We start from the raw sequence: 22,694 nt of genomic DNA on the forward strand, positions 1-22,694 counted from the left end.
AGGTCACACTTAGACGTTAAAGGAATAGTGCATTGATGGCCGTGTCCGGTCCATATCTTTGTCATCGATGATGGATTTTCAAATAACTGCAGAATGTGTACACAGTAAGACGACGTGTCGCACGCAAGACCAGGTCCGTAGCTCAAAGGTCAAGGTCACCACTAGCCATTAAAGTCTTTTTCATGATAGTGCTTGATGGGAGTGTCCGGTCCTATCATGTCATTCTACCAGTGATTCTAAAATAACTACGCATGAATGTGTGACACGTAAGACGAGTGTCGCGCCAAGACCCAGCTCCAATAGGTCAAGGTCCTAAACTCTAACATCGGCCAAACTATCATTCAAAGTGCCATCGGGGCATGTGTCATCTATGTGAGACAGCTCTTGTTAACCTGAGATTTACTTTCATATGCCGCAATGGTATTTTAGATCAATATGAAAGTATGTAATTTAGAACTCTTTTTTCGCAGCAAGTTTATGAAATGAGCAATTATAACAGAAAACAGTTGAAATGCCTGTACTGTTGAGAAATACTGCTGAATGTGTGCATGCTTATAGAGTGCAACATGTGATTTACCTTTGAATATGAAACAGTTTACAGCTAAGAAATACAAGCAAGCAGAAAATCACCAGAAATATGAATAATCTTCAATTCCTTTTTACATTTTATCATAGGCAGGTGGAGAGGCCTCAGTGGCCGAGTGGATCAGGTCGCTGACTTCACATCGCCTCTCACCGATGTGGGATCAAGCTTACATTCGGGCATGAATCTCATATGGGGAAGCATCCAGCTGGCTTGAAGTCAGTGTTCTACCAAGGTGCCACTTGTGATGAAATATAACAGACGGGCACCTGGAGTCTTTCTCCACCATCGAAGCTGGAAAGTCGCCATATGACCTATAATTGTGTTGGTGCGACATTAAACAACAACAAACAAGAGGGCCATGAAGGCCCTGTATCGCTCATCTGACCTACTGATCATCAAAATTAACATTCTGACCAAGTTTCATAAGATATGGTCATAAATCAAAGATTTTATTGAGAGTAATATTCTGACCAAATTTCATTAAGATTGGGCCTAAATTGTGACCTCTAGAATGTTAACAAGATTTTTCTATGATTTGACCTGGTGACCTAGTTTTTGACCCCAGATGACCCAATATCAAACTTGTCCAAGGTTTTATTCAGAGTAACATTCTGACCAAGTTTCATTAAGATTGGGCCAAATTGTGACCTCTAGAGTGTTAACAAGCTTTCACAAAAGCTCACCTTTGAGCACTTTGAGCTAAAAAATATGCAGGTGGGCTTGGAAGGTTTGATGGTATTCAGAAATGGCTGAATGTTAAATTTCAAAGATGATCTGTGCCTCACTACTGCAATGCCAACCAGATCTGTTCGTTCCTGTTCTTGTATTTTACCCTAGTGGTGGGGATAAAGTTTTAATGACCTTAAAATCAAGAACAACAAAATTTTATAACAAATTGACATACCAAATGCATTGATATTGGAATCAGGCATGTGAGAAAATTCTCAATGGTTCAATAGTCAGCTTAATGGAATATTTTGTTGGTTCTGTAAAATTTTTCACTAAAAAAAATGTTCAGAATTTCATTTTTATGACTTTTCTCATTTTGATACTTACAATAAGAAGATGTAAAACAAAACTTGTCTTATCTAAATAATTTATTCCCTAGTAATAACAAGTTACAACATTTCAAATAATCTTTTAAATCAAAAGAAAATACAATTTAAAGCAAAGAATATATTGGTGGATGTCCTTTGAGAAAAGGAAAAGAATCTAAGATAACTCTACATAAGATGTTAAAAAAATATAAATCTTGTACAACTAAATCATAATTGAGCCGCGCCATGAGAAAACCAACATAGTGGCTTTGCGACCAGCATGGATCCAGACCAGCCTGCGCATCCGCGCAGTCTGGTCAGAATCCATGCTGTTCGCTAACAGTTTCTCCAATTCCAATAGACTTTAAAAGCGAACAGCATGGAGCCTGACCAGACTGCGCAGATGCGCAGGCTGGTCTGGATCCATGCTGGTCGCAAAGCCACTATGTTGTTTTTCTCATGGCATGGCTCAATAACAAGGTACATCTAGCACTAAAATACTGATCACAGAAGAAAATATGTAAAACAGTGAAAAGACTAGGACCAGGCTAAAAACTGATAAAAAAAATAACTGTCATCTATTTGCCATTGTCACAGCTTGAAACATAGGCTCCAGTCCAGGCAACAAAGCTTTGCTTTAAAATTCAAATTATAAATACTTTTAAATCATAAATATTTGTAGGTGACAATTTTTTATGAATATCATGCTTGAAATGATCGATGAAATTAAATCGCTACAAGGAAACAAGATTCTTACTACTTTACTTCAAAAGTTGAAAACCACAGATTTAAATACCCACAAAATAGCAGTTTTGGACAAAACCACATAATTCCATGCCCAAAATTAAATAATTTCGCAGTATATAACTCCAACATTAAAAGTTTATTTAGGGAAAAAAAACTGCTGCATTACCCCCATGTCTGATCGGCTCTCCTTTTGTTTGTGAAAAAGCAGTAAAACATTTCCCAACAGTAGTAAAACATTATCTAAGACTATACTTTAAAGTATTCCTCCAATAATATCTGATCCCCTTATAAAACCCAATCATCAATTCCCTCAATTAATGTAAAAAATTACAAAAGCAATCACTAAACAGTACATTAATTTGTGAATAATTATGTAATCACCGAAATAGGTATGTAAATATATGTTAGGTTTTTGAAGAGAACAGAATTTGCTATTCAAACAATCAGTCTCTTTCTAATGAAATATTTGTGGTGATTTTAGATATCTGTCCTGCAACTTCTTTATTACACGCAGCCAGTACTCGTCTGTTCATTAAATCTAGGGTATCTCCTGAAAACATAAAGATAAAATTATTATCATATTCAACATGTATCAGGATACTGTTTCAGTAACTTATTTAAATGACACTAGTGCTATGATGACCCTGTATCACTCATCAGAATTTTACAGCATTTTGGCAAATTACTTTGAAAACCGTGCTGCCAATTCTGAGGAGATTTTCAAAATTTTCCATTACAGCCATACAGTGCAGGGGTGTGGAAATGGCAACATTTTTCACTTGTCCACAGACAAGTAAGGCTAAAAAGTCCAAATGTCTGTGGTCAAAATTCACTGGTACAGATTTTCAACATTAAACACAGCATTAAACTGCCAATAATTATTTATTTCGGACAATGATCTACTGGTAGTTAATGCGGCAAACGTAATACAGTGTAGTGAGAACAACATCAATCTCTAGAAGCCCTGTTTTGTTTTATTTTGCAAATTTGTATAGCTTTTAACCATTTCAGTAAAGGTTCACCCAATGAGCATTTCTTGATCAATACACCATAGAGAAATACGTACTTAACAGTTGTTAAATATAAAACTTTATAATCAAGGTAGTTTACCTCTGGTACCCAGTTACAAAGGCTTTTCAATTTTGAATGAAAAATTAGTAAAACATTTAATTCTTATTTGTTTCCATAACTTCTAATCTGTCAGTGACTAAGTTACAAGGCCCTAAGACAATAATTTTTTTGATATCTGAAAAAATTCCCTTTGCTTGTCATACAATCTTGAGGTCAGCGCCTTAAAAAGCTAATCAAGATATTCTAAACAAGAGTGCCATACTGAGTCTGCCAGTCATAGAACATTATTTTTGACTTGCAAAATAATTACTAAGCAGTCTATTCACCAATTTTTGAGACTCCAGATTTTCTTAACTCCACAATATCTCTCCACTTAGCCAAGATAATATGCCCATAAATTTGCTATGTTTTGTAAATGTTGGATATGAACTGCTTATTAATAAGTTATCAAATGGACACTGATGATTTTCACAATTTAGAATGATTGACCCTTACCATGCTGGACACAACTGGTTTTGCCTTTTCAACCAGTGTATATCATGATCAGCCTGCATATCCCTGCAGTCTGAACATGATTTGCACTGTTTGCCATTCAGTCAGTATCTTTTTTGTAAGCACCCCTTTTAACAGTTAATGGTACTGTCCAAATTGAAAGGTAGACAAGTTCATTATATAAATTTAGCATGGTAAGGGTTGAATGGCCACAATTCAAGAGCCACTGTGATGACTTGCTTGGTTATCAATCTTGTACAAGATCTTTTACTCACACAAATTTAGACCTATAGTTTGGTGAACACTGGATATGAAATGAGTTTGGTGAACACTGGATATGAAATGTTCAAGCTGAAGAGAGAGGACACTGTCCGTTTCTGCAATGTTGAGTAATTTAAGGGCCGTAACTCGAGAGACTTGAAGGATCCAGCTTTTCAATGATATGCAGCCATTAGAGAGTGGACAAACAATGTTTGCAAATTTTCGAATTTCTAGGGCCATAAAACCTTAGCTACTGCAACAATCCTGAAGTTTATTAAACTAGCCCGAGATATTATGCCTAAGAACCTTGTGACCCAGTTAGGTGTATAAGTCATAAAATCTGCTTGGTGAACACTTATAATTTTTCTAATTTTGAAAAATTCGAGCACCACAGGAGAGAAACTTTAGAAAATTTGGCTGGTTGATGAACTTGGCCAAAATTTTATGCCTGCAAACATTCAGACTTTGTATAAGAACTGCTTATTAATAAGTTTAAGAGCGGACAAATTTTGTGGACACCCCAACTTTCAACCCCAAGTGATTGCATAGTATATCTTGTTTCAGATCAATATAAAAACAAAAAAAATAGCTTCTTGCATCCATGGAGATATTAAGAATGATGTAAACTATGAATGCTAACAAGGAAAATACTTGTTAGGAGAACAGCTGATCAAACAATAAATTAAACAATATCTTATGTCTTACAGCTAATACATAATTTAAAAGTACTGTGAACATGAAAAAGAAAACAAACCACATGGATCACAAACAACTCCCCCAGCTTCCTCCACTATCAGTTTTCCTGCTGCAATATCCCAGACATGTATACCATGTTCCAAATAAGCGGCATGCGTTCCCCGAGCTACAAAACACATGTTGATTGCTGCTGAACCATACGCTCGTACCCTGAAAGGTAAGTTTGAGTTTGTGTTTAGTTATTCCGTTCTTTTTTAGTTTTTGCCGTATTAGTAAAAATAGTTTGTAGTGTATTTAGAGTAAGACGTTCTGTGGCACAGGCTGATTAAAAGCAAAATAAGATTGAAATTTCATATATGACCAGAATAAGTGTGTGAAGGATTTAACATTAGTAAATGCCTGTAGTGTTGTACATGTAAATTAAATACAAACATAGTAATGAAAAATGGAAAAGAACTGCTTAAGTTGTTAAGCTGACGCTCAATTTTTCCAAGCAGAAAAAGCACATGATACTCCTTAGGCTTTATTCTAATGGGAGGGTGAACTGATACATATGAACCGGTCAGAGCACAAAGAGATTTGTTGGAAGACAGACATATTCAGACTAAATGAAAATTTTGCTGGGTAAAAATCTGACCTTTGATCTCAACATGCAACCTTGACCTTGAATAGGCATAACCTGCACATTGCCTCATGGTTAACATTTGTGACCATGAATTTGAAAATGCTTCAGGGATTATGGAGATACAAAGTGGACAAAATATCGCTATTTGACCTTTGATCTCATCGTGCAATACTGACCTGCAACCGACATGATATTTATGTCAACTTATTTGAATATCCTTTCAGCAGTTTAAGGGATACAAAACATACACAAGAATGTCCATTTGATTTCACTGTGCAACCTCGACCCTGAACTGAAAGTTGTGTTCTGCATGTTTTCTCATTACTGTTAAAACTTGCAGCAAGCTTTTTGAAAATAGGGTTAAAAAGATAAAGAGCAGACACTGCATGACAGAAGGAAGACCAGATGGCAATTATGTTTGCTCCAAATTTTTCAGGAGACAAAATTACCTGTAAGTATAAAAGCACTATATTATAGTAAGTTGTAAGCCGGTATACTGGTTTCAGGTTGTTTGTTTGTCAGTCTGTCTGTCTGTCCTTAGACACAATCTTGTGCGCACCAACTCTCCTCATTCCCTTAACACAATTTAATGAAACTTCACGTAAGTGATCAGTAATAACAGTAGTTGTGCACGGTGCATGCAAGGTTCTTTCAGAAAAAAATTTGCAGAGTTACGCAACTTGTTTTTTGTTACTAAACTATATACATACAGTCTGCATATGCAATATTGTGCATGCCTAATCTCCTGAACCAGTGCAAACAATTTAATGAAACTTAACATAAGTGATCAGTAGTAATCCTAGTTGTGCATGGTGCATGTTAGGTTCTTTCAGGAAATAATTCTGCACAGTTATGGGGCTTTGTTTCTTGTTAATATACTTTATACATACAGTCTGCATATGCAATCTTGTGCATGCCTAATCTCCCGAACCCTAGCTCAATTTAATGAAACATCACACAAGTGATCAGTACCAACCCTAGTTGTGCATGGTGCATGTTACGTTCTTTTAGATAAATATTCTGCAGAGTTATCGACCCTAGTTGTGCATGGTGCATGTTGCTTTCTTTTATATAAATATCCTGCAGAGTTATGGGACTTTGTTTTTAATTACTATCCTATATACATAGAGTCTGCATATGCAATCTTGTGCGCACCTCTCCCGAACCCTTGCACACAATTTAATGAACCTTCACACAAGTGGTAAGTACCAACCTTACTTGTGCATGGCGCATGCTAGGTTCTTTCAGAAAAATATTCTGCAGAGTCGTGGGGCTTCGTTTTTAGTTACTATACTATATACATACAGTCCACATAATTATGCAATCTTGCATGCGTCAAATTGCACTGTACTGTATTAGTGCATGTGAGGGGTACATTCATCACATTCAGCGATAGCTCTAGTTGGAATAAATTTTAGCTAGGGTTTATGATGTATAGGGATTTACTTGGTAAAATGCTGCAAAACCTCATTAAAGCTACCCTTTCAATAATTTTCTACCATACTATAGCCTACGACTGACAATGCATTTCTTGATTTCTGCTACTCTTCCATTAATGATTCTGATACTTGATTCAATTTTAACATAACAAAAGACATAGCTTATGAACGCATAAATTTGTCTAAAGCATAAGCTTGTCCATTAACTAAAAAACAATTACCCATGGCAGTTTTCTATAATGGATTTCACGTTGCTTATTTTGGGATCTAACACCTCTGGTACCCTTGATGTTCCTCCTTCAATAATAACAACACCTCGCTTTAATTCTGAAATTTATGAAGAATATCAGAAAGTTGCTTAACACTTACCCTGCTAAATTTCTATAATGAACTTGTCCATCTTCCAATTTGGAGAGTACCATTAACTGTTAAAATGGGTGCTTACCAAAAAGATACTGACTGAATAGCGAACAATGCAGATCATGATCAGACTGCACGGATGTGCAGGCTGATTATGATCTACACTGGTCACAAAGGCAGAACCAGTTGTGTCCAGCATGGTAAGGGTTAATAAATATTACATATCATAAAATCTTTAGTTTCTTGAGAACTAAACAATTACAGTTATGTCTATTAAGTTTTGTACAGGACTATTACATTTTGTTTACAGTTACATGAAAAAGGGGGAAAAAATTGGTCGTAATTTGGCATTCATAAATTAAAAGAAGTCTTTTTTTTATCACTAAGACAAAGGTCCATACTCATAAATTGTTAACCCTTACCATGTTGGACACGATTTATTCTGCCTTCGTGACCAGTGTAGATCATGATCAGCCTGCAGATCCGTGCAGACTGATCATGATCTGCACTGTTAACTATTCAGTCAGTATCTTTTTGGTAAGCACCCCTTTTAACAGTAAATGGTACTTTCATTATAGAAATTTAGCTGGGTACTGGTACACGCCTGAAACTTAGACTGAAGAATGGCAAATATTCAATTTGAATGAAATCTGACAGTGCTGTCTGTAGATACAGAGTACACATTCATGCAAACGTTTGAATATAACCATAGTTGACCAAAAACAGAAATTTTAGCATTTTAAATTCTAAGCTTTAAACTTAAGATGTTGATGAATATCGGCCCAGTCCTCATGTGAGGTTTAATGGTAATTTAGAAAATGGAATATACAGTGTAACTGAGAACCGACCCCCACACAACTTCATTTCCATTACTACAATATCTTGCCCAAAGGATTTAGACATTTGTCATACCAGACCCTAAACCAAAAGATGTCTGTTCATTGCCATGAGAAAGTTGCCATTAAACTTTAACCTGAGAGCAACAATAACAATTTAATGTTAGACTGTGAAAGAAGTTTGAAGCTTATCGGATCTCTTCATGGAAAAAATACAACAATATGACCACAGTTGTGTTCAAACCCACGGCTTCCCAGATCAGTTGTAGACAATTTTAAAATCATCAGAACAGAGCTCCCCCTGTGCAAAAGTTCAAAAAGTTTTATACTTGAACAGGGAATCAATACAAATGTGTTTGTGTAAGAACAAAAAATAACTCTTTGTTACATACCTTGTATAGCAGAAACTGATAATTTATCATCATTGCAAAATGCACCATGACCTTTAATGGCTGTATATGTCTCTCCTAGGACAGGAGCATGCACTATTCCAGCAACTATCTGTTCAAAATATAATAAAATGTGATCAACTACTCCATTATTTTAGGTTTCATTAAAAAATATAAAAGCAGCAGTTAATATTTTGTAAATGAAAGTGACACATGAACTAATTAAGAGCCTTTAGGTCATTTATGCATATTTTTTTATAAAGTCTGGTCTTGCGGAGTAAAATTGGGAAATAGATTTTAGTTTTGTGTGATTTGTTGACAAATAAAAAACATGATTTTGCATAGTAATCTAATCATGAAGGCCTTAGTGATTAAGATGCGTCTGAACGAAAAAACTTAAAATCTATTTCCATTCTTACATGTTCGAATTACACCAGGAAGTGATACCAATCTAGAATCCTTTTAAGTGTAAAAGGACGCATTACTTCTCTTGGCGCTAAAAGTAGGTCATTTTACAAACGTGTTTTAATCGACAAGACAATACATGGTAAAATCCTTCAATCCTTCTTTGTTTGTATAAAAGAAAATCTTAAAAGCGCTAGAATCCTAAACAAAACCTCATATGCACATCTTCACATGCTGAAGAATAGTTCTATAGTGTCAGGACTTTTTTAGATACATTTATGTGCAGAACGAATTTTCACAAACTGATGGACAAGGGCAATTCCAAGCACTTCTTTCCCAAAAAGTGGGGGCAAAAAAAATAATTCAATATTGCACCTGCAGAATAACTTCACAAGGGCATAGCCTTAGTGTTTTATTTACATGGTATATAACTAATTCAGAGTGTTTAGATGTAATAATGGATTTCATGGTTGAGTAAATCCATACGAACAAGTAAAATCCCTGTTCATTTCGTCTTCAGAAGTTAACTCCACAAAGTCACATCTTAATGAAATAGCTATTTTGTCTAATACAAGGAAATTTCACATCAATGAAAATAAATGATTTCTCAACCGTATGGTTGCCATGATGTCAATGTGACAGCGAAGATTACTCATTCCGCAGAATAATTAAGGAGTGCATAGATGTCTAGTGAGTTAAATTTACACACTTAATAATCAATTTAGTGTGTATGAAGTAAGTGTGTTATCATTTCAATCATGATAATCTCATGGCGCGGCTCATATGTCTTTTATATAAAATTGCAGATCAAATAAGGCAGGGCTCTTTCTTGCCATCTATATGGTTCCAAATAATTTTGACGTGATGTCAACAGTGTCAAGTTTTCTTTTTTTCATATTTATAATTTAGAAAATCAAATAATATACCTGTTTATTTACTGCTAAACCTATAGATATACATGTATGTGGAATTCTGAAAAATAAGAAAAGGAATACAGTAAATACAATACAGGTCTACTGTTCAATATAGATTACTGGATACAAATTCATTTTGGGAAGCACTCCATTATTGTTCTGATACAAAAATCTCACTTCAGTAATTTTCAATAAATAGGTATAATCAATTTACAGCAGAGATATGTGCTTAATTTCACAGTAAATACATATGAGCCGGAATAACCCCGAGTCAAACCAATTACATGTACTTGACTTACCAGGAAAATATTATTTATTGAAAATTACTGAAGTTAAGATCGTCTATGAGAAACAATTCTTGTGACTAGTAATTTCTGACTCTACCTATGACTATACTGTACCCAAGTCCCAACCCTATTAGATGTATAGTTTAGATAGGGTATTCTGTCTGTATGTACCTATAATCCTCATGGTATAGGTAAGATCATTTGAACAATGTCTGACTTAACCACTGAACAAACTTACATTGGCTGTCTATAGGATCTACAGAGTGGATTCTTCTGCAACAATTCCTAGCTGATAAACAAATTTAAAACACCAACCAATTAGATTTAATATTCTTGGGAAACTGTAAGTAATTCATAATTCTTGACTTTAATACCATGGATGAAGTTTGGAATTTCATGTGCTGATAGGTTCTGTAAGGTAACCCCCACTCCCAACTTACCCATGAACAAAGTTAGTAGTTCCATCAATGGGATCTATAATCCAGGTGGGATCAACTGTAAGCTCACAATGCCCGCCTGCAGACACTGTTTCTTCACCTATAAATCTGCAATGCATATTAAGAGCCGCACCATAAGAAAATCAACATAGTGCATTTGCGACCAACTTGGATCTAGACCAGCCTGCACGTCCCCAGTCTTGTCAGTAACCATACTGTTTGCTAACGGTTTCTCTAACTGCAATAGGGTTTGAAAGCGAACAGTATGGATCCTGACTAGACTGCGCAGGCGCACACTGGCTGGTCTAAATCCATGCTGGTTGCAATTGCACTTAATACTGGTTTTCTCATAGTGCGGTTCACTTATGTTTGTCAAAGATGTCTGCTAAATTATTACTAGACAACAGTACTGTTTTCCAAATTTTCAAAATAGAAAAAATATACAGTTTTTTTTTAAATCACTATGCAAGCTGTAAGGCCATTCCCATATGTTTAAGAGCAGTAATTTGACCACACAAATGAATGAATTTTGCTCCGAGTAGTTGTTGAGATTTCACACAAGTAATTCAAGGGTGCTGTAAGCTAGTCACGTCACCTTGACTGTTTGATCTAGAGTAGTTTGATTTTGCTTTAAATTGATTCTCCTAGCTGTGCCATTAAATGGGATGCAATCATGAGTCCTATTGAAGTTCAATTTATAAGCAGGTAAAATAAACTAATAAACCACAAAGTAAAAAACTTACTTATGACTGGGATATTTTTTACTCAACCTTAACATGATCAGGTCCTCAACAGCTTTGTCTGTCTCAGTGACAAGATCAGCATAATTCTCCTTCATTTCTATTTTCTTAATTTTGTAGAAATCTGTTTTCACTCTCTGAAATGTTAACATTTTAGAATAAATTAAATGTTTAAAATTAATGTCAGATTTTAGTAACGTAAAATTTTAAACAAGGCAGTCTGAAAGACAGCTATATCCCCTGCCACTGATACATATAGTAAAAGGTTGATGGTGGAAGCATTGATGATATTAAGCATGCTCAAACCTTTGACCTTGAGTTGTGACCTTGAGCCAATATGTCTGACTCATGAGTTCTACACATCGTCTTGACGAGGTGACCATTTGACCCAAGTTCAAGAAAATCATTCAAGAGATTTAGGAGATACAGAGCTCAAACCTTTGACCTTGAGTTGTGACCTTAGCCTTGAGCCAACAAGGCTGACTCATGAGTTCTGCATGACCTTGAACTTGAGCTAAATTACCAAAACCATTACTTGACCATTAACCCCACCTAGATGTAGAGGGTAAGTAATGTTGATTGTCACACTCTGCATGTCATGTAATCACCACCTACCTGTATTACGAGTTTCAAGAGAATACCTTGAATAGTTTTTAAGCTGTGCTCTGTACACAAAATATTGTGGACAGATTAGACCTAAAGAACTCAATTTGTGAACTTGATCTTTGACCTTCTCACAAAGGTTATCATATGCTCTTTAGCTATTATTGGTTATATAGTTATGCTCTAGACATAAGATATGATGGAAGGATGAACAGATGCACAGATGCAGCCATCAATGAATAAAATGCCATTCTGCCAAAATGAGTGCAGAAAAACTCATTTAATGGAATGTATACACATGTAAAAGTAAAACCACTCGAGCCAAATTTCAAGTGGTCATTTCATAAACAAGTTGCATAATACAGGTGATCGTAAGTTTGTAAGTTTGTGGACTTCACAAAAGGGTCAACAATTTTGCTAGAACACATGCAGGAGTCATAAACTATTACTTTCCTGTCTTATGAATCAACCTGGATTTGAATACAGAGTGTGCAAAAGCTCTATCTGTTCTTCAAACAGTCATGCTAAGAAAAAGAGCTTAAATTCATATTCCTTTAGTTCATGCTAATTTGTTTAGCTCGATTGTGATGACAGCTTTAAGCTTATTGTAATCACTCTTGAGTCCACTTCCTGGAAAAACCAGTACTGGTGTCATAATTGTGAGAAGTCATGTCGTGACCCCAGTGAGACTCGAACCCACAACCCCTGGATTGAGCCGGCACCTTATCCACTAGACCACCGCTGCCCTTAATCAGGTAATGTCTTACCTCACCAGCCTCCTTTGCTACTTCTAGACCAGTTTTAAAATATTCTTGTATTTCATCCCCCATCATGTATGCTGACACTAGACCTTTATATCTGAAAAGAAAACGATATAACTGAATTGAATGACTTGTCTGTCAATAGTAATACACTAACTGAATCGAAGGTCAGTGGACTATTAAAGATGTCCAAAAACTTGCAATATAACAGCTATTGAATGACTTGCCAATCTATTTGCCAATGTTGACCTTTTCCAGTTACCAACAACTCTTCCCACTTGTCTGGGTTGAATGCCATTGTTGGCCTCAGTCTTGTTCCAACTTGACCTGTTTAAGAATATTATTTGTATTGTTAAAGTCAAGCAACAGGAAACAGCAGGTAAAATAACTAGTAACCATTCTAATAGAAAGCTACCTAACCAAGTTCAAGGAGAGTCTCCTGACCTAGGTCATCTGCTGAGTTATACCTAAATCTGAGTCTCAACATATTACTACAATTTCTGTTTTTCCCCTTGGACTGTTCACCGCTGGAACAGTCTACCACCTGATATTTCATCCCTCAAAACACCTGAACAATTCAGCCAGATTAAACTGACCATCTCTCAGCTTAAATCTAGCTGCCAGATTGTGTTCTATGTTTCAACAATGGTTACAACCTACATTTTTCTCCTTTTCAGCAGGCCAGGCATCCAGTTATTGGATGGCTGGACACTGCCTTCTCAAAACTGGGGCGTAATTTTTTTTTTCCTCCTGCAGGACTAGTCAAAAAGCCAGTAAAATCTACTCACCCTTAGTGAACTGTCTCTTGCCCAATTGAAATTACAAATATCTTAATGACTTCTTTTTAACATTGGTACTTTTATAATGGAAGTATTATGAACTTCTAATAAATTGCAAAAATAACACACAGTACTCAGACAAATAACATTTTCTTGTACACTACATTTCCTTTTTGTTTAATCCTTTTTTTCTTTTCTTGGAAAGATGTTTCTCTTCTTGTTCTACCATTTTTCATCATCTCAACCATCGGGCGCTTTCAAAATAAACTAAGGATGTCAGTTTGTTTAGATGTTGAAGCCATGCTTTGACAAAGTACAGGACAATAAATGGTGATAATAATAACATTAACTCAGATAGAATATCCTTTATCTTGACTGGCTTATGGTATATGTTTTTAGTGTAACAACAGACTCGATAATAATAATAATTACAGTCTAGTGCGCACCTGTTAATCTTTATTGTTGTGCAATTGAATTTTAAAGATTCTACCAACACAAAAATTGTTATTGTCTATCACAATGTAATTCAGCACATACTTAGTTGAAATTTAGTAAAGTTACGATGTAAAAAGCACTCGCCAGGTTGGTTGAATATACAGCGAGGTCCACTCCTCTTATCCTGACTTTAACTCACCAATGCGAGCAGCATACCTGTCAAGTCTCACGCACTGGGTGTGAAAGTCACACATTTCAAGTCCGAATCAGGCTCTCATGCACATAAATATTAAATTTTCTCACGCAATTACAACAAATCAAAAAAAATATTCAATTAAGAGTTCTACATTAAATGATCAAACTGATCTAAATTTTAATGTTTTCAAACGTTTTGAAGGTTGCACATCATATCTAATATTAAAAGGAATGGTTGTCTTGATTGTAAAATAGGTCTGAAAAGTGAACACGAGCATTTCATTTTTTTTTGTGGACACATTTTTTGGAAATCCTGAAACAAGGCTTAAAAAATTGCAAGAGTTTTCTTTCCTGTGGCCATTGCTTCTTACTTATAGGAGAGATCATGTTTGTATACAAAGCCGTTGAAATTTCCAGTGATTGGGTGGGCAAACGCTGAACAGCCGTGTTTTTTGTAAACATTAATGTTTTTCTATCGGCCTAAAACTTTTTTAAAACACAAATTATATCAATAATTTTTTTATCAATGGAAAGATTATAAAACAAGCAATAATTTTTATTTATTAATTACTTTTAATTATTATTTCGAACTAAAACGGATCAATCATGAACGCTTAACTTGCAGTGTTTTCCTAAAAGTTTTGAACATCACTACGCTGCTATTAAAACTAAATGTCATTTAAAACAGTTATTCATTTAAAAAAAGATGTTTGAATATGAAAATATGAAAATTGTAAGTATTTCAAAACTTTTTGAAATTTGAAAATCTGTAAATAAGCGTAAAAGTTATTAAAAATTAAAAATTCCGAAACCATAATCAAATGATGTAAAACAATTTGTTTTGCCCACCACCAGATAAACATATGTTAATGCGTGACATCACGGCGATCTCTCCTAAAGGTCAGAGATTGTTATTACAAGCCGGCTTTGGATTAGTTGAAAAAAGTGTAGGCGCTAGGGAAACCCGTAATGAGACGTAAGCTGATTGGATAACAAGAGCTGTCTGATGACAGCGCGCTCGACTCTTCGAAGAATTGATTGAAGAATGGGGTCAAAATATTTCCACGGATATTCAGACAAAAGGAATAAATAGATTAGACAAACAATGTTCCTGTATTACTTTGATTTCGATATGTCTTGCACTAAATGGCAATATATGAGCCAATTTCAAAGTCCAAAAAGGGCCATAATTCAGTCAAAAAAGTTATGTACTCTTGCCTACAGATGGAAATCATAATGATAAACAAGTGTTCAAAGTTTATAAGCCATATGTCAAATAGTTTTGACAAAACATGGACTTGTATGAAAACAGAACCAATTTCAAAGGACCATAATTCAGCCAAAATAGATGACAGAGTTATGTTCTCTTTCCTACAGATAGAGACTATTATACTAAACAAGTGATAAAAGTTTCAAAGCCATATGTGAAACACTTTACAAAAAATATGAACTGGTACGAAAAACTTAACAAAGATTTCTAAGTCAAAATGGGCCATAATTCAGCCAAAATCCTTGATGGAGTTATGTACTCTTGCCTATAACTGGACATGGTGATGGTAAACAGGTGTTGAAAGTTTCAAAGCTTTATCTCAAAAGACTTTGTCAAAATATGAACTGGTACGAAATATTAACCCAGATTTCTAAGTCAAAAAGGGCCATAATTCAGCCAAAATCCTTGATGGAGTTATGTACTCTTGCCTATAACTGGACATGGTGATGGTTAACAAGTTTTGAAAGTTTCAAAGCTTTATCTCAAAAGACTTTGTCAAAATATGAACTGGTACGAAAAACTTAACAAAGATTTCTAAGACAAAAGGGGCCATAATTCAGCCAAAATCCTTGACTGAGTTATGTGCTCATGCCTATAACTGGCCATGATGATGGTAAACAAGTGTTGAAAGTTTCAAAGCTTTATCTCAAAAGACTTTGTCAAAATGTGGACTGGTACGAAAAACTTAACCCAAGGTGTGACGCCGACGCCGACGCCATGGTGAGTAGGATAGCTCTACTTATTCTTCGAATAGTCGAGCTAAAAATGTTATGTTTACAATCATAAAATTTGTACAAAAATCAAGCAATATAATGTTTCCTGTGAAATTTGGAATATTTTACTTGTGCCTGGCTGAATGGTTTACTTTACAATTCTGTATTTAAATAGTAGGTGTCAGTGGGCATTTTGCCTCTAAATGCCACGAAGAAAGGGGGTAGGTTTTTCTGATGAAAAATTGTAAGAAAACGGATTGGTTACGCCTACATTATATAAAATTGCTATTTTTATGTGTCTGAAATGCTGTCCTACTGAGAGTCGCATTTTCATGGTCATTTCTCAATTTTGGGGCATGTGACAGGGCCATTTCTTATATTTACATTTACAGTTTTGATGGGAGTTTAAGGTTTAGGCAAAGCCTCTTGTGTCCCATGTCTCTTAGTTACATTCCAGTGGTGGTCTAATCATTTTTTGAATGTTTCAACTGTCTGAGCACTTACAACCCTTTCCAGCAATCCATTCCATGCATTTACTATTCTGATGGAGAAAAAAATTTTCCGAAGAAGGAGTCCTTTCTTAAGAGTTGGTTTATAAAGCTTGAGTGAATGTCCTCTGGTAGATGAAATATCTGATAACTTGAAAAACTTGTCAGGATAAGAATTGTATTTACCAGTCAAAAACCTATATGTTTCAATCAAGTCACCTCTTAAACGTCTTTCTTTCAAACTGTACATATTCAAAAGATCTAAACGTTCTTCATAATTTAAATCCGCCAACTCGGGCACAAACCTTGTTGCATATTTCTGTACTCTCTACATTCAATATCTTTCACAAAGTAGGGATTCCATGATTGTACAGCATATTCCATTAATGGTCTGACATATGTTGGATAAATGACCTTAAAACTGTTCACATCAATATGTTTGAAAATCCGTCTAAGTAAACCTAATCTTCTTAATGCTTGCTTGGCAACTTTTGCACATTGTTCACTTGGTTTACAGTATTCAGTTATCATAACCCCTAGATCAGATTCTTTTTCAGAAGAAGATATTTCAACATTATTTAAAAGGTATGACTTCCTTGGGTTATTAAAACCAAAATGTATTGTTTTGCATTTTTGTTCATTAAATTTCAGAAGCCAAGTTTCTGACCATTTACTTAGTATATTCAAATCACTCTGTATAGTGTCACTTTCATCACAAACATTTAGAAGTTTTGAGTCATCTGCATACATTAAGAAGGTTGAGGAAACAGCATCAGGAATATCGTTTACATATAAGATAAATTACAAGGGCCCAAGTACCGAACCTTGAGGAACTCCACTAAAAACTTCTGCAGGATCCGAAATATGACCACGAATTGACACTTTTTGAGACCTTCCTACAAGAAAATGTTCAATCCAGAGTAATAGTTTACCAGCAACACCATAACTTTTCAATTTGATTAAAAGTCTAGAGTGAGGTACACTGTCAAATGCCTTTTTGTAATCCAGATAAATACCATCAACACTTTTACCACTATCAATTGTGTCTGTTAAATAGTCAAGTGCATGCAATAAGTTAGTCAGACAAGATTTACCTTTCACAAAACCATGTTGATTCTCATTTATCAAATTTTCAGAGTTTAGATGTGTGACTAAAGAATCTCTTATAATAGATTCAAATACTTTACAAGGAATGCTTGTTAAACTAATAGGTCTATAGTTCTCAGCACTGTTTCTACTACCCTTCTTGCATTGTTCCAATCTCGAGGTAGCTCACCATTGTCTAGAGACAGGTTATAGATTTTAACTAGCGGAATTGCTAAAGTAAGATAACATTCCTTTAAAACTTTTGGATGCACTTTATCCTCACCTGGTGTACTGTCATGTTTCTGATTTTTCAATTTTTTACTCACAGTTTCAAAATTTATAAGAACTGAACTGATTTCTTTTTCAGTCTTTGAACTGAAAGTTATTGTTTCATCCTCCAATTCTCTAGTAAAAACAGACTGAAAAAACTCAGAAAAACATTCAGCAGTTTGACCGTCCTTTGCTGTAAAATTCCACCAGCAGTCTTAACTTTTTCAACACCTACTTTCACCTTTTGTTTTCTCTTTACATATTTGTAAAAGGGTTTTGGAATTTGTCTTAATGTAAGACATCAATTTCTTTTCATAATCTATTCTAGCTTGTCTCACTTTTACAGTTGCAGTGTTCCTTGCTTCTATGTATGCCGCATAATCAATGCTTAAGGTGATGTCACTTTTTGAATTTCCGGTGAATAACAAAAAAAACAAAGAATATTGAGTTCTTTCCAAAAACCGTTATGTTATGATTCAACCAAAGTTTCCTTTGTCTACCAGAAAGGAACAATTCTTATATCTTAATATTGAGATTTGGTACCTTTATAACAGAAAATAAACTAAAACAATAGACATTCATATGTGACGTCGGTGAGCTCAACAAAGCAATTTCAAGCACAGATATGGGTGGTTTTCAAAATAATGAAGCAAAAGTGTGACATAGGGGTTAAAAATTCAAACTTATTTCTTATGGTGGTCACCTATTTTTTATTATAGCAAATACTTCAAATTTGAAGGAAATATCTTTGGGGAAGTGTTGAGAAATGCCAATCAGAAAATATTTCAGCCTTTAATTCGAAAGTTCAGTGAATTTCCAGTAAGGTGGGTGATAAATGTTGCATGGTTTTATGACGAGGAAATATGTATAACAGTAATTTTTTCAACATAAATGATAAGTAATGGGTGTATGTGTATGGTTTGAAACTTATTTAATCATATGTTTGTGGACATTGGTTTTTAAAATCACCCTTTCTGCACAAATTTGACATGAAAAAAAAACTTTACCTAGAAAAGTTGTTGCTGAATGCAAAATAACTATCATATAATTATAAAACCAACTTTTTTCTGACATGTTGCATGTTTATAAACCACATACCAAATTTCAAGAATGTCCAGTAATTCTAATTTCTAGAATTGTCTACTCAAAATTGAGTTATTTTAAAGATGCACAGGGGACACATACTGAAGATCAGTGTAATATTCACCCATTATTAGTTTTCTATTCATAAAAAGACTACTGGTAATAAACTTTAGACAAATACTATCAAAAAATAGTTTATTCCACAAAATAACTACAAAATTGAAAATTTTCACTTCAAAAACATGAAAATTCAACAAAATGTAATGCTTTAAATGAAAAATAAGTGACTTTATACATAACTAACAAATTGAAATCATTTAATTTACATGAACTGCTTATTCATATTAGAAAAATGACAAAATACCATGCATGATAAAATGGAATAGTAAAATTCATACATACTTTATAATGTTACTAAAAAGGGTGCACAGGGGACAAATTGTATCAAAATATTTATTCATAGAATATGTTTATGGTAAGTAAAATTCTTTTAACTACATAATATTTACTAGTGAACATTTACATATTTAGGTAAACTTAAGGTAGTAGATGTGTAATAGAGTACCTCCTTTTTGAAGAGTATTCAATTCCTACCATAAACCCACATTTACTGCAATTCTCAGGGGGGCGTAGGTTCAAGCCCTACTGGGACCAAATTTTTTTTCCCCTTATTTTCGATTTTTTTCTAGTAAGTTTTTACTTCTTTCAAGACTTATGATAGATTTATTGTACAAAAATGAAAAAAAAAACATTTGCTAAGCGATTTCTTGCTGTTCAAAGTGAATTTACTACTTAAACAGAAGGGGTAGAGTTACACATCTGTAAAAATATTGAGTTACATGTGGTAAAAGTTCTCTATTTTGCTTCCATTCTTTAGATTACATATTGTGTAAGAAATTTAGGTAGGTTTTACATCTGTCCCAAGGTAAATTTTGAATGAAGTAAGCAAAATTCAAAACAGAAACAAGGATTCGACCTTATTTTTTCAACGTTGAAATAAGAATTCTGTATCATTAAATCCGTTTACTTGAGGAACACTATATAAAATGATATCCACATTTTTATTTTGTGTTTAATAATTGTTTAACAATAGTTTGATGATTCTTTTATTAAAATTAATGGTAAAATGAGTTCTCTGCAAACATTTTATATAGCGGCCATCACTTTGAAATTTTTCTCTACTTGAGCTAGAGGAGATACCACAAGTTATACAAAATTTAGAAAAAACGGCATGGTAAAAGTTGTTTAAAATTTGCAATACAGTGCAAAACACGGTCATCTTTAAGAATATACCATGCAAATGCCATTTTGTAAACATTGCTATTACACCTCTACTACCTTAAGAGCTTAAGAAGCAATAAAATTGATATTTCCACTTTTAAACTTGAAAATTGGCAACTTCGGTAAAAAATGCAAACAATGAATTTTTAATTGTCCAGGGTTTCTTATATAATGCTAAATTATCAAGTAATGCCTAAATTTTGCATACACACTAAGAATATAGAAATGCCACCACAAATTACAGTACTGCTATGATAATTGATATATGTCAAAAAAAAGGGTGCACAGGGGACATCACTTTTGGCCTTGTGAATGTTTAACAGTCAGTAATATGTGAAGTTGAAGGCTGCTTTTGTATCTGTTGTAACTCCCTTTCAAGGAAAATAAAGTAAAATCCCATTTTATTTAAAGAATAAAAGAAATCTGACACTTAACAACTGAAAAGGTGCACAGGGGACATTTTTAGGTGTATAGACATTCATCAAGTATCTGAGAAAGTCGATTTATTAAAGAAAAAAATCATACTGTGTCTTCACAGCTGAAAGGATAAAGATCTTAGAAAAACATTAAGACTTTAGAAAAGTAATAGGATTATGAAACTGTAGTGTTCAACATTTAAATTTAGTATTTTTTTCACTATTTTTCGTGAAAAGGGTGCCATCACAAGATGTGAAATATTGGTAACAATAAGATGTAGGTAATGAAAAGAAGTATTTTATTTAAATGTGCAGAGTTTAAGTTACATTAAAAAGCCAAAGCTGTAACAATAAATCATGGTTTTAAAAAAGTAAACCTCAGTTGAAAACTATACTTCATGTAAAATGTCACACTTTTTTGGGTGCACAGGGGACAAAATTAGCTATATAATTTAATATAACTTTAAAACTGCTTGAGCCATCAAGATAAAATTGCACACATTTATTGAGTACATTGATTTGGATATATTTTGCTCCAAAACACATTCTAAAACTGAACTGAATTAAAGTAAGGTGAGAGAGAAGAAAAAGCTTCATTATTTTGAAAACCACCCATATTAATGTGGAATGTAAAGTAAGTTACACACTACAATATCCGTCCAAGATAGTTTCAAAAACAATGCATTTGCAGAATAGAGAGATAAAAATAATTTTGACAGCTCGTGAAAACTAATGACAAATTTTGACAGGTATATGATGACCCATGACCTAATTAATTTTTCTCTGTTATTTCTAACTTCCAGTTTGATTTTCATAAAATGGGTATTCTTTATTGTAGCTTACAATTCATACATTAAAACAATAAAAGAATATATTGTTACCTCACTGTTGTTTTGTCTATCCATCTCTCCTACAAATTCCTATTGTTTCAGTCATTTTTCAGTAATTAGAGCAACTCACAGTGTTGCAATCATACAAAACACATCCCTTATTTTCACACAGATATTGAGGATTTATCTAATGAGCACATGTATTGGAAACACAATTTCAATACCCACTGTGTTTTGTAATAATGCTAAACTATCTCAGCCGTGACATGTCCTTAACTTACTACCTTTGTATTTCTTAAACAAGTCATTTTTTTTCCTTACTGCTTTCTTAATGCTTGATTTCAACCATTACGGTTTATTGTTTGTTTTCTTTGAAGACTTTGGAACAAATAAATCAATACCCTCATGATAGATTGACAAAAATCTAGACCATTGAGTTTCAACATTTCATGTTAGTTCATTTTCCCAGTTTATATCACCATAAAAAGTACTCAGTTCTTCATAGTTCCCCTTAAAATACCTGTATCTTTCCTTCTCTAATTGAATCTCTTGCTCATTATAACAGTGAAAAAAGAAAGATAAACCAATGTGATCACTTTTACCTAAAGGTTGTAAGTAGTCAATTTGATCAATAGAATTTACATCATTTGTTATCACCAAGTCTAACAATGAAGGTTCATGAGGTTCACTATATCTGGTAGGTTCTTCAACATGCTGAAACCAAAAATTTTCCATGACTGTATCTAGAAATCTAAACTGAAAACTAGAAGTATCTATAATGGAAGTCTATATGGAAAAATAGCCGAACTTATCAGACGTATACAGTTTGTTTTATATTGTGACGGTGGCTGCAAAAGTCAGAATTTAAAAAAACTGCCACTCAGCGACATTAAGCTTGTCTAATGGAAAAAGTAATAGGAGTGTCTGACCTAAATATATTTGCTGGGTCGCGAAATTATATTACAATTGTATTTAATGAGCTATACTTTCCATGCCAATACTTACACTGAAACTATATCGGTCTTAAAGTAGGGGACTTAAGTAACTCCGCTAATTGATTACAATTCAGCTTTACCAACTGCACGTAAAATGATTTGATATATTGCTGACTCTCAGTGAAATATTTCGACGAGTATATTTTACACTTGTAACCGATTAGTCA

At 34.1% G+C, this 22,694-nt stretch overlaps 1 protein-coding gene across 5 annotated transcripts; it reads right to left on the bottom strand.

Moving 5' to 3' along the window:
• Positions 1-1,665: 1,665 nt before the first annotated feature.
• Positions 1,666-22,682, bottom strand: LOC123549515 (inositol monophosphatase 1-like). Of its 5 annotated transcripts, none has more exons than XM_045337658.2 (10): positions 22,538-22,682; positions 12,914-13,013; positions 12,693-12,783; positions 11,326-11,459; positions 10,586-10,690; positions 9,871-9,916; positions 8,543-8,651; positions 7,176-7,281; positions 4,949-5,100; positions 1,666-2,920 (listed from the first exon to the last, which is right to left on the bottom strand). In XM_045337658.2, the coding sequence occupies exons 3-10, from the start codon at positions 12,756-12,758 to the stop codon at positions 2,814-2,816; spliced, it is 825 nt and encodes a 274-aa protein (XP_045193593.1). In that variant the 5' UTR covers positions 12,759-12,783; positions 12,914-13,013; positions 22,538-22,682; the 3' UTR covers positions 1,666-2,813. The 5 variants fall into 5 exon arrangements, with proteins under 5 accessions (XP_045193593.1, XP_045193594.1, XP_045193592.1 ...); XM_045337659.2 differs by lacking the exon at positions 22,538-22,682 and adding an exon at positions 13,630-14,612; XM_045337657.2 differs by lacking the exon at positions 12,914-13,013.
• Positions 22,683-22,694: the final 12 nt, after the last annotated feature.

This window comes from Mercenaria mercenaria, chromosome 6, assembly GCF_021730395.1.
Source record: "Mercenaria mercenaria strain notata chromosome 6, MADL_Memer_1, whole genome shotgun sequence".
Lineage (NCBI taxonomy): Eukaryota > Metazoa > Mollusca > Bivalvia > Venerida > Veneridae > Mercenaria > Mercenaria mercenaria.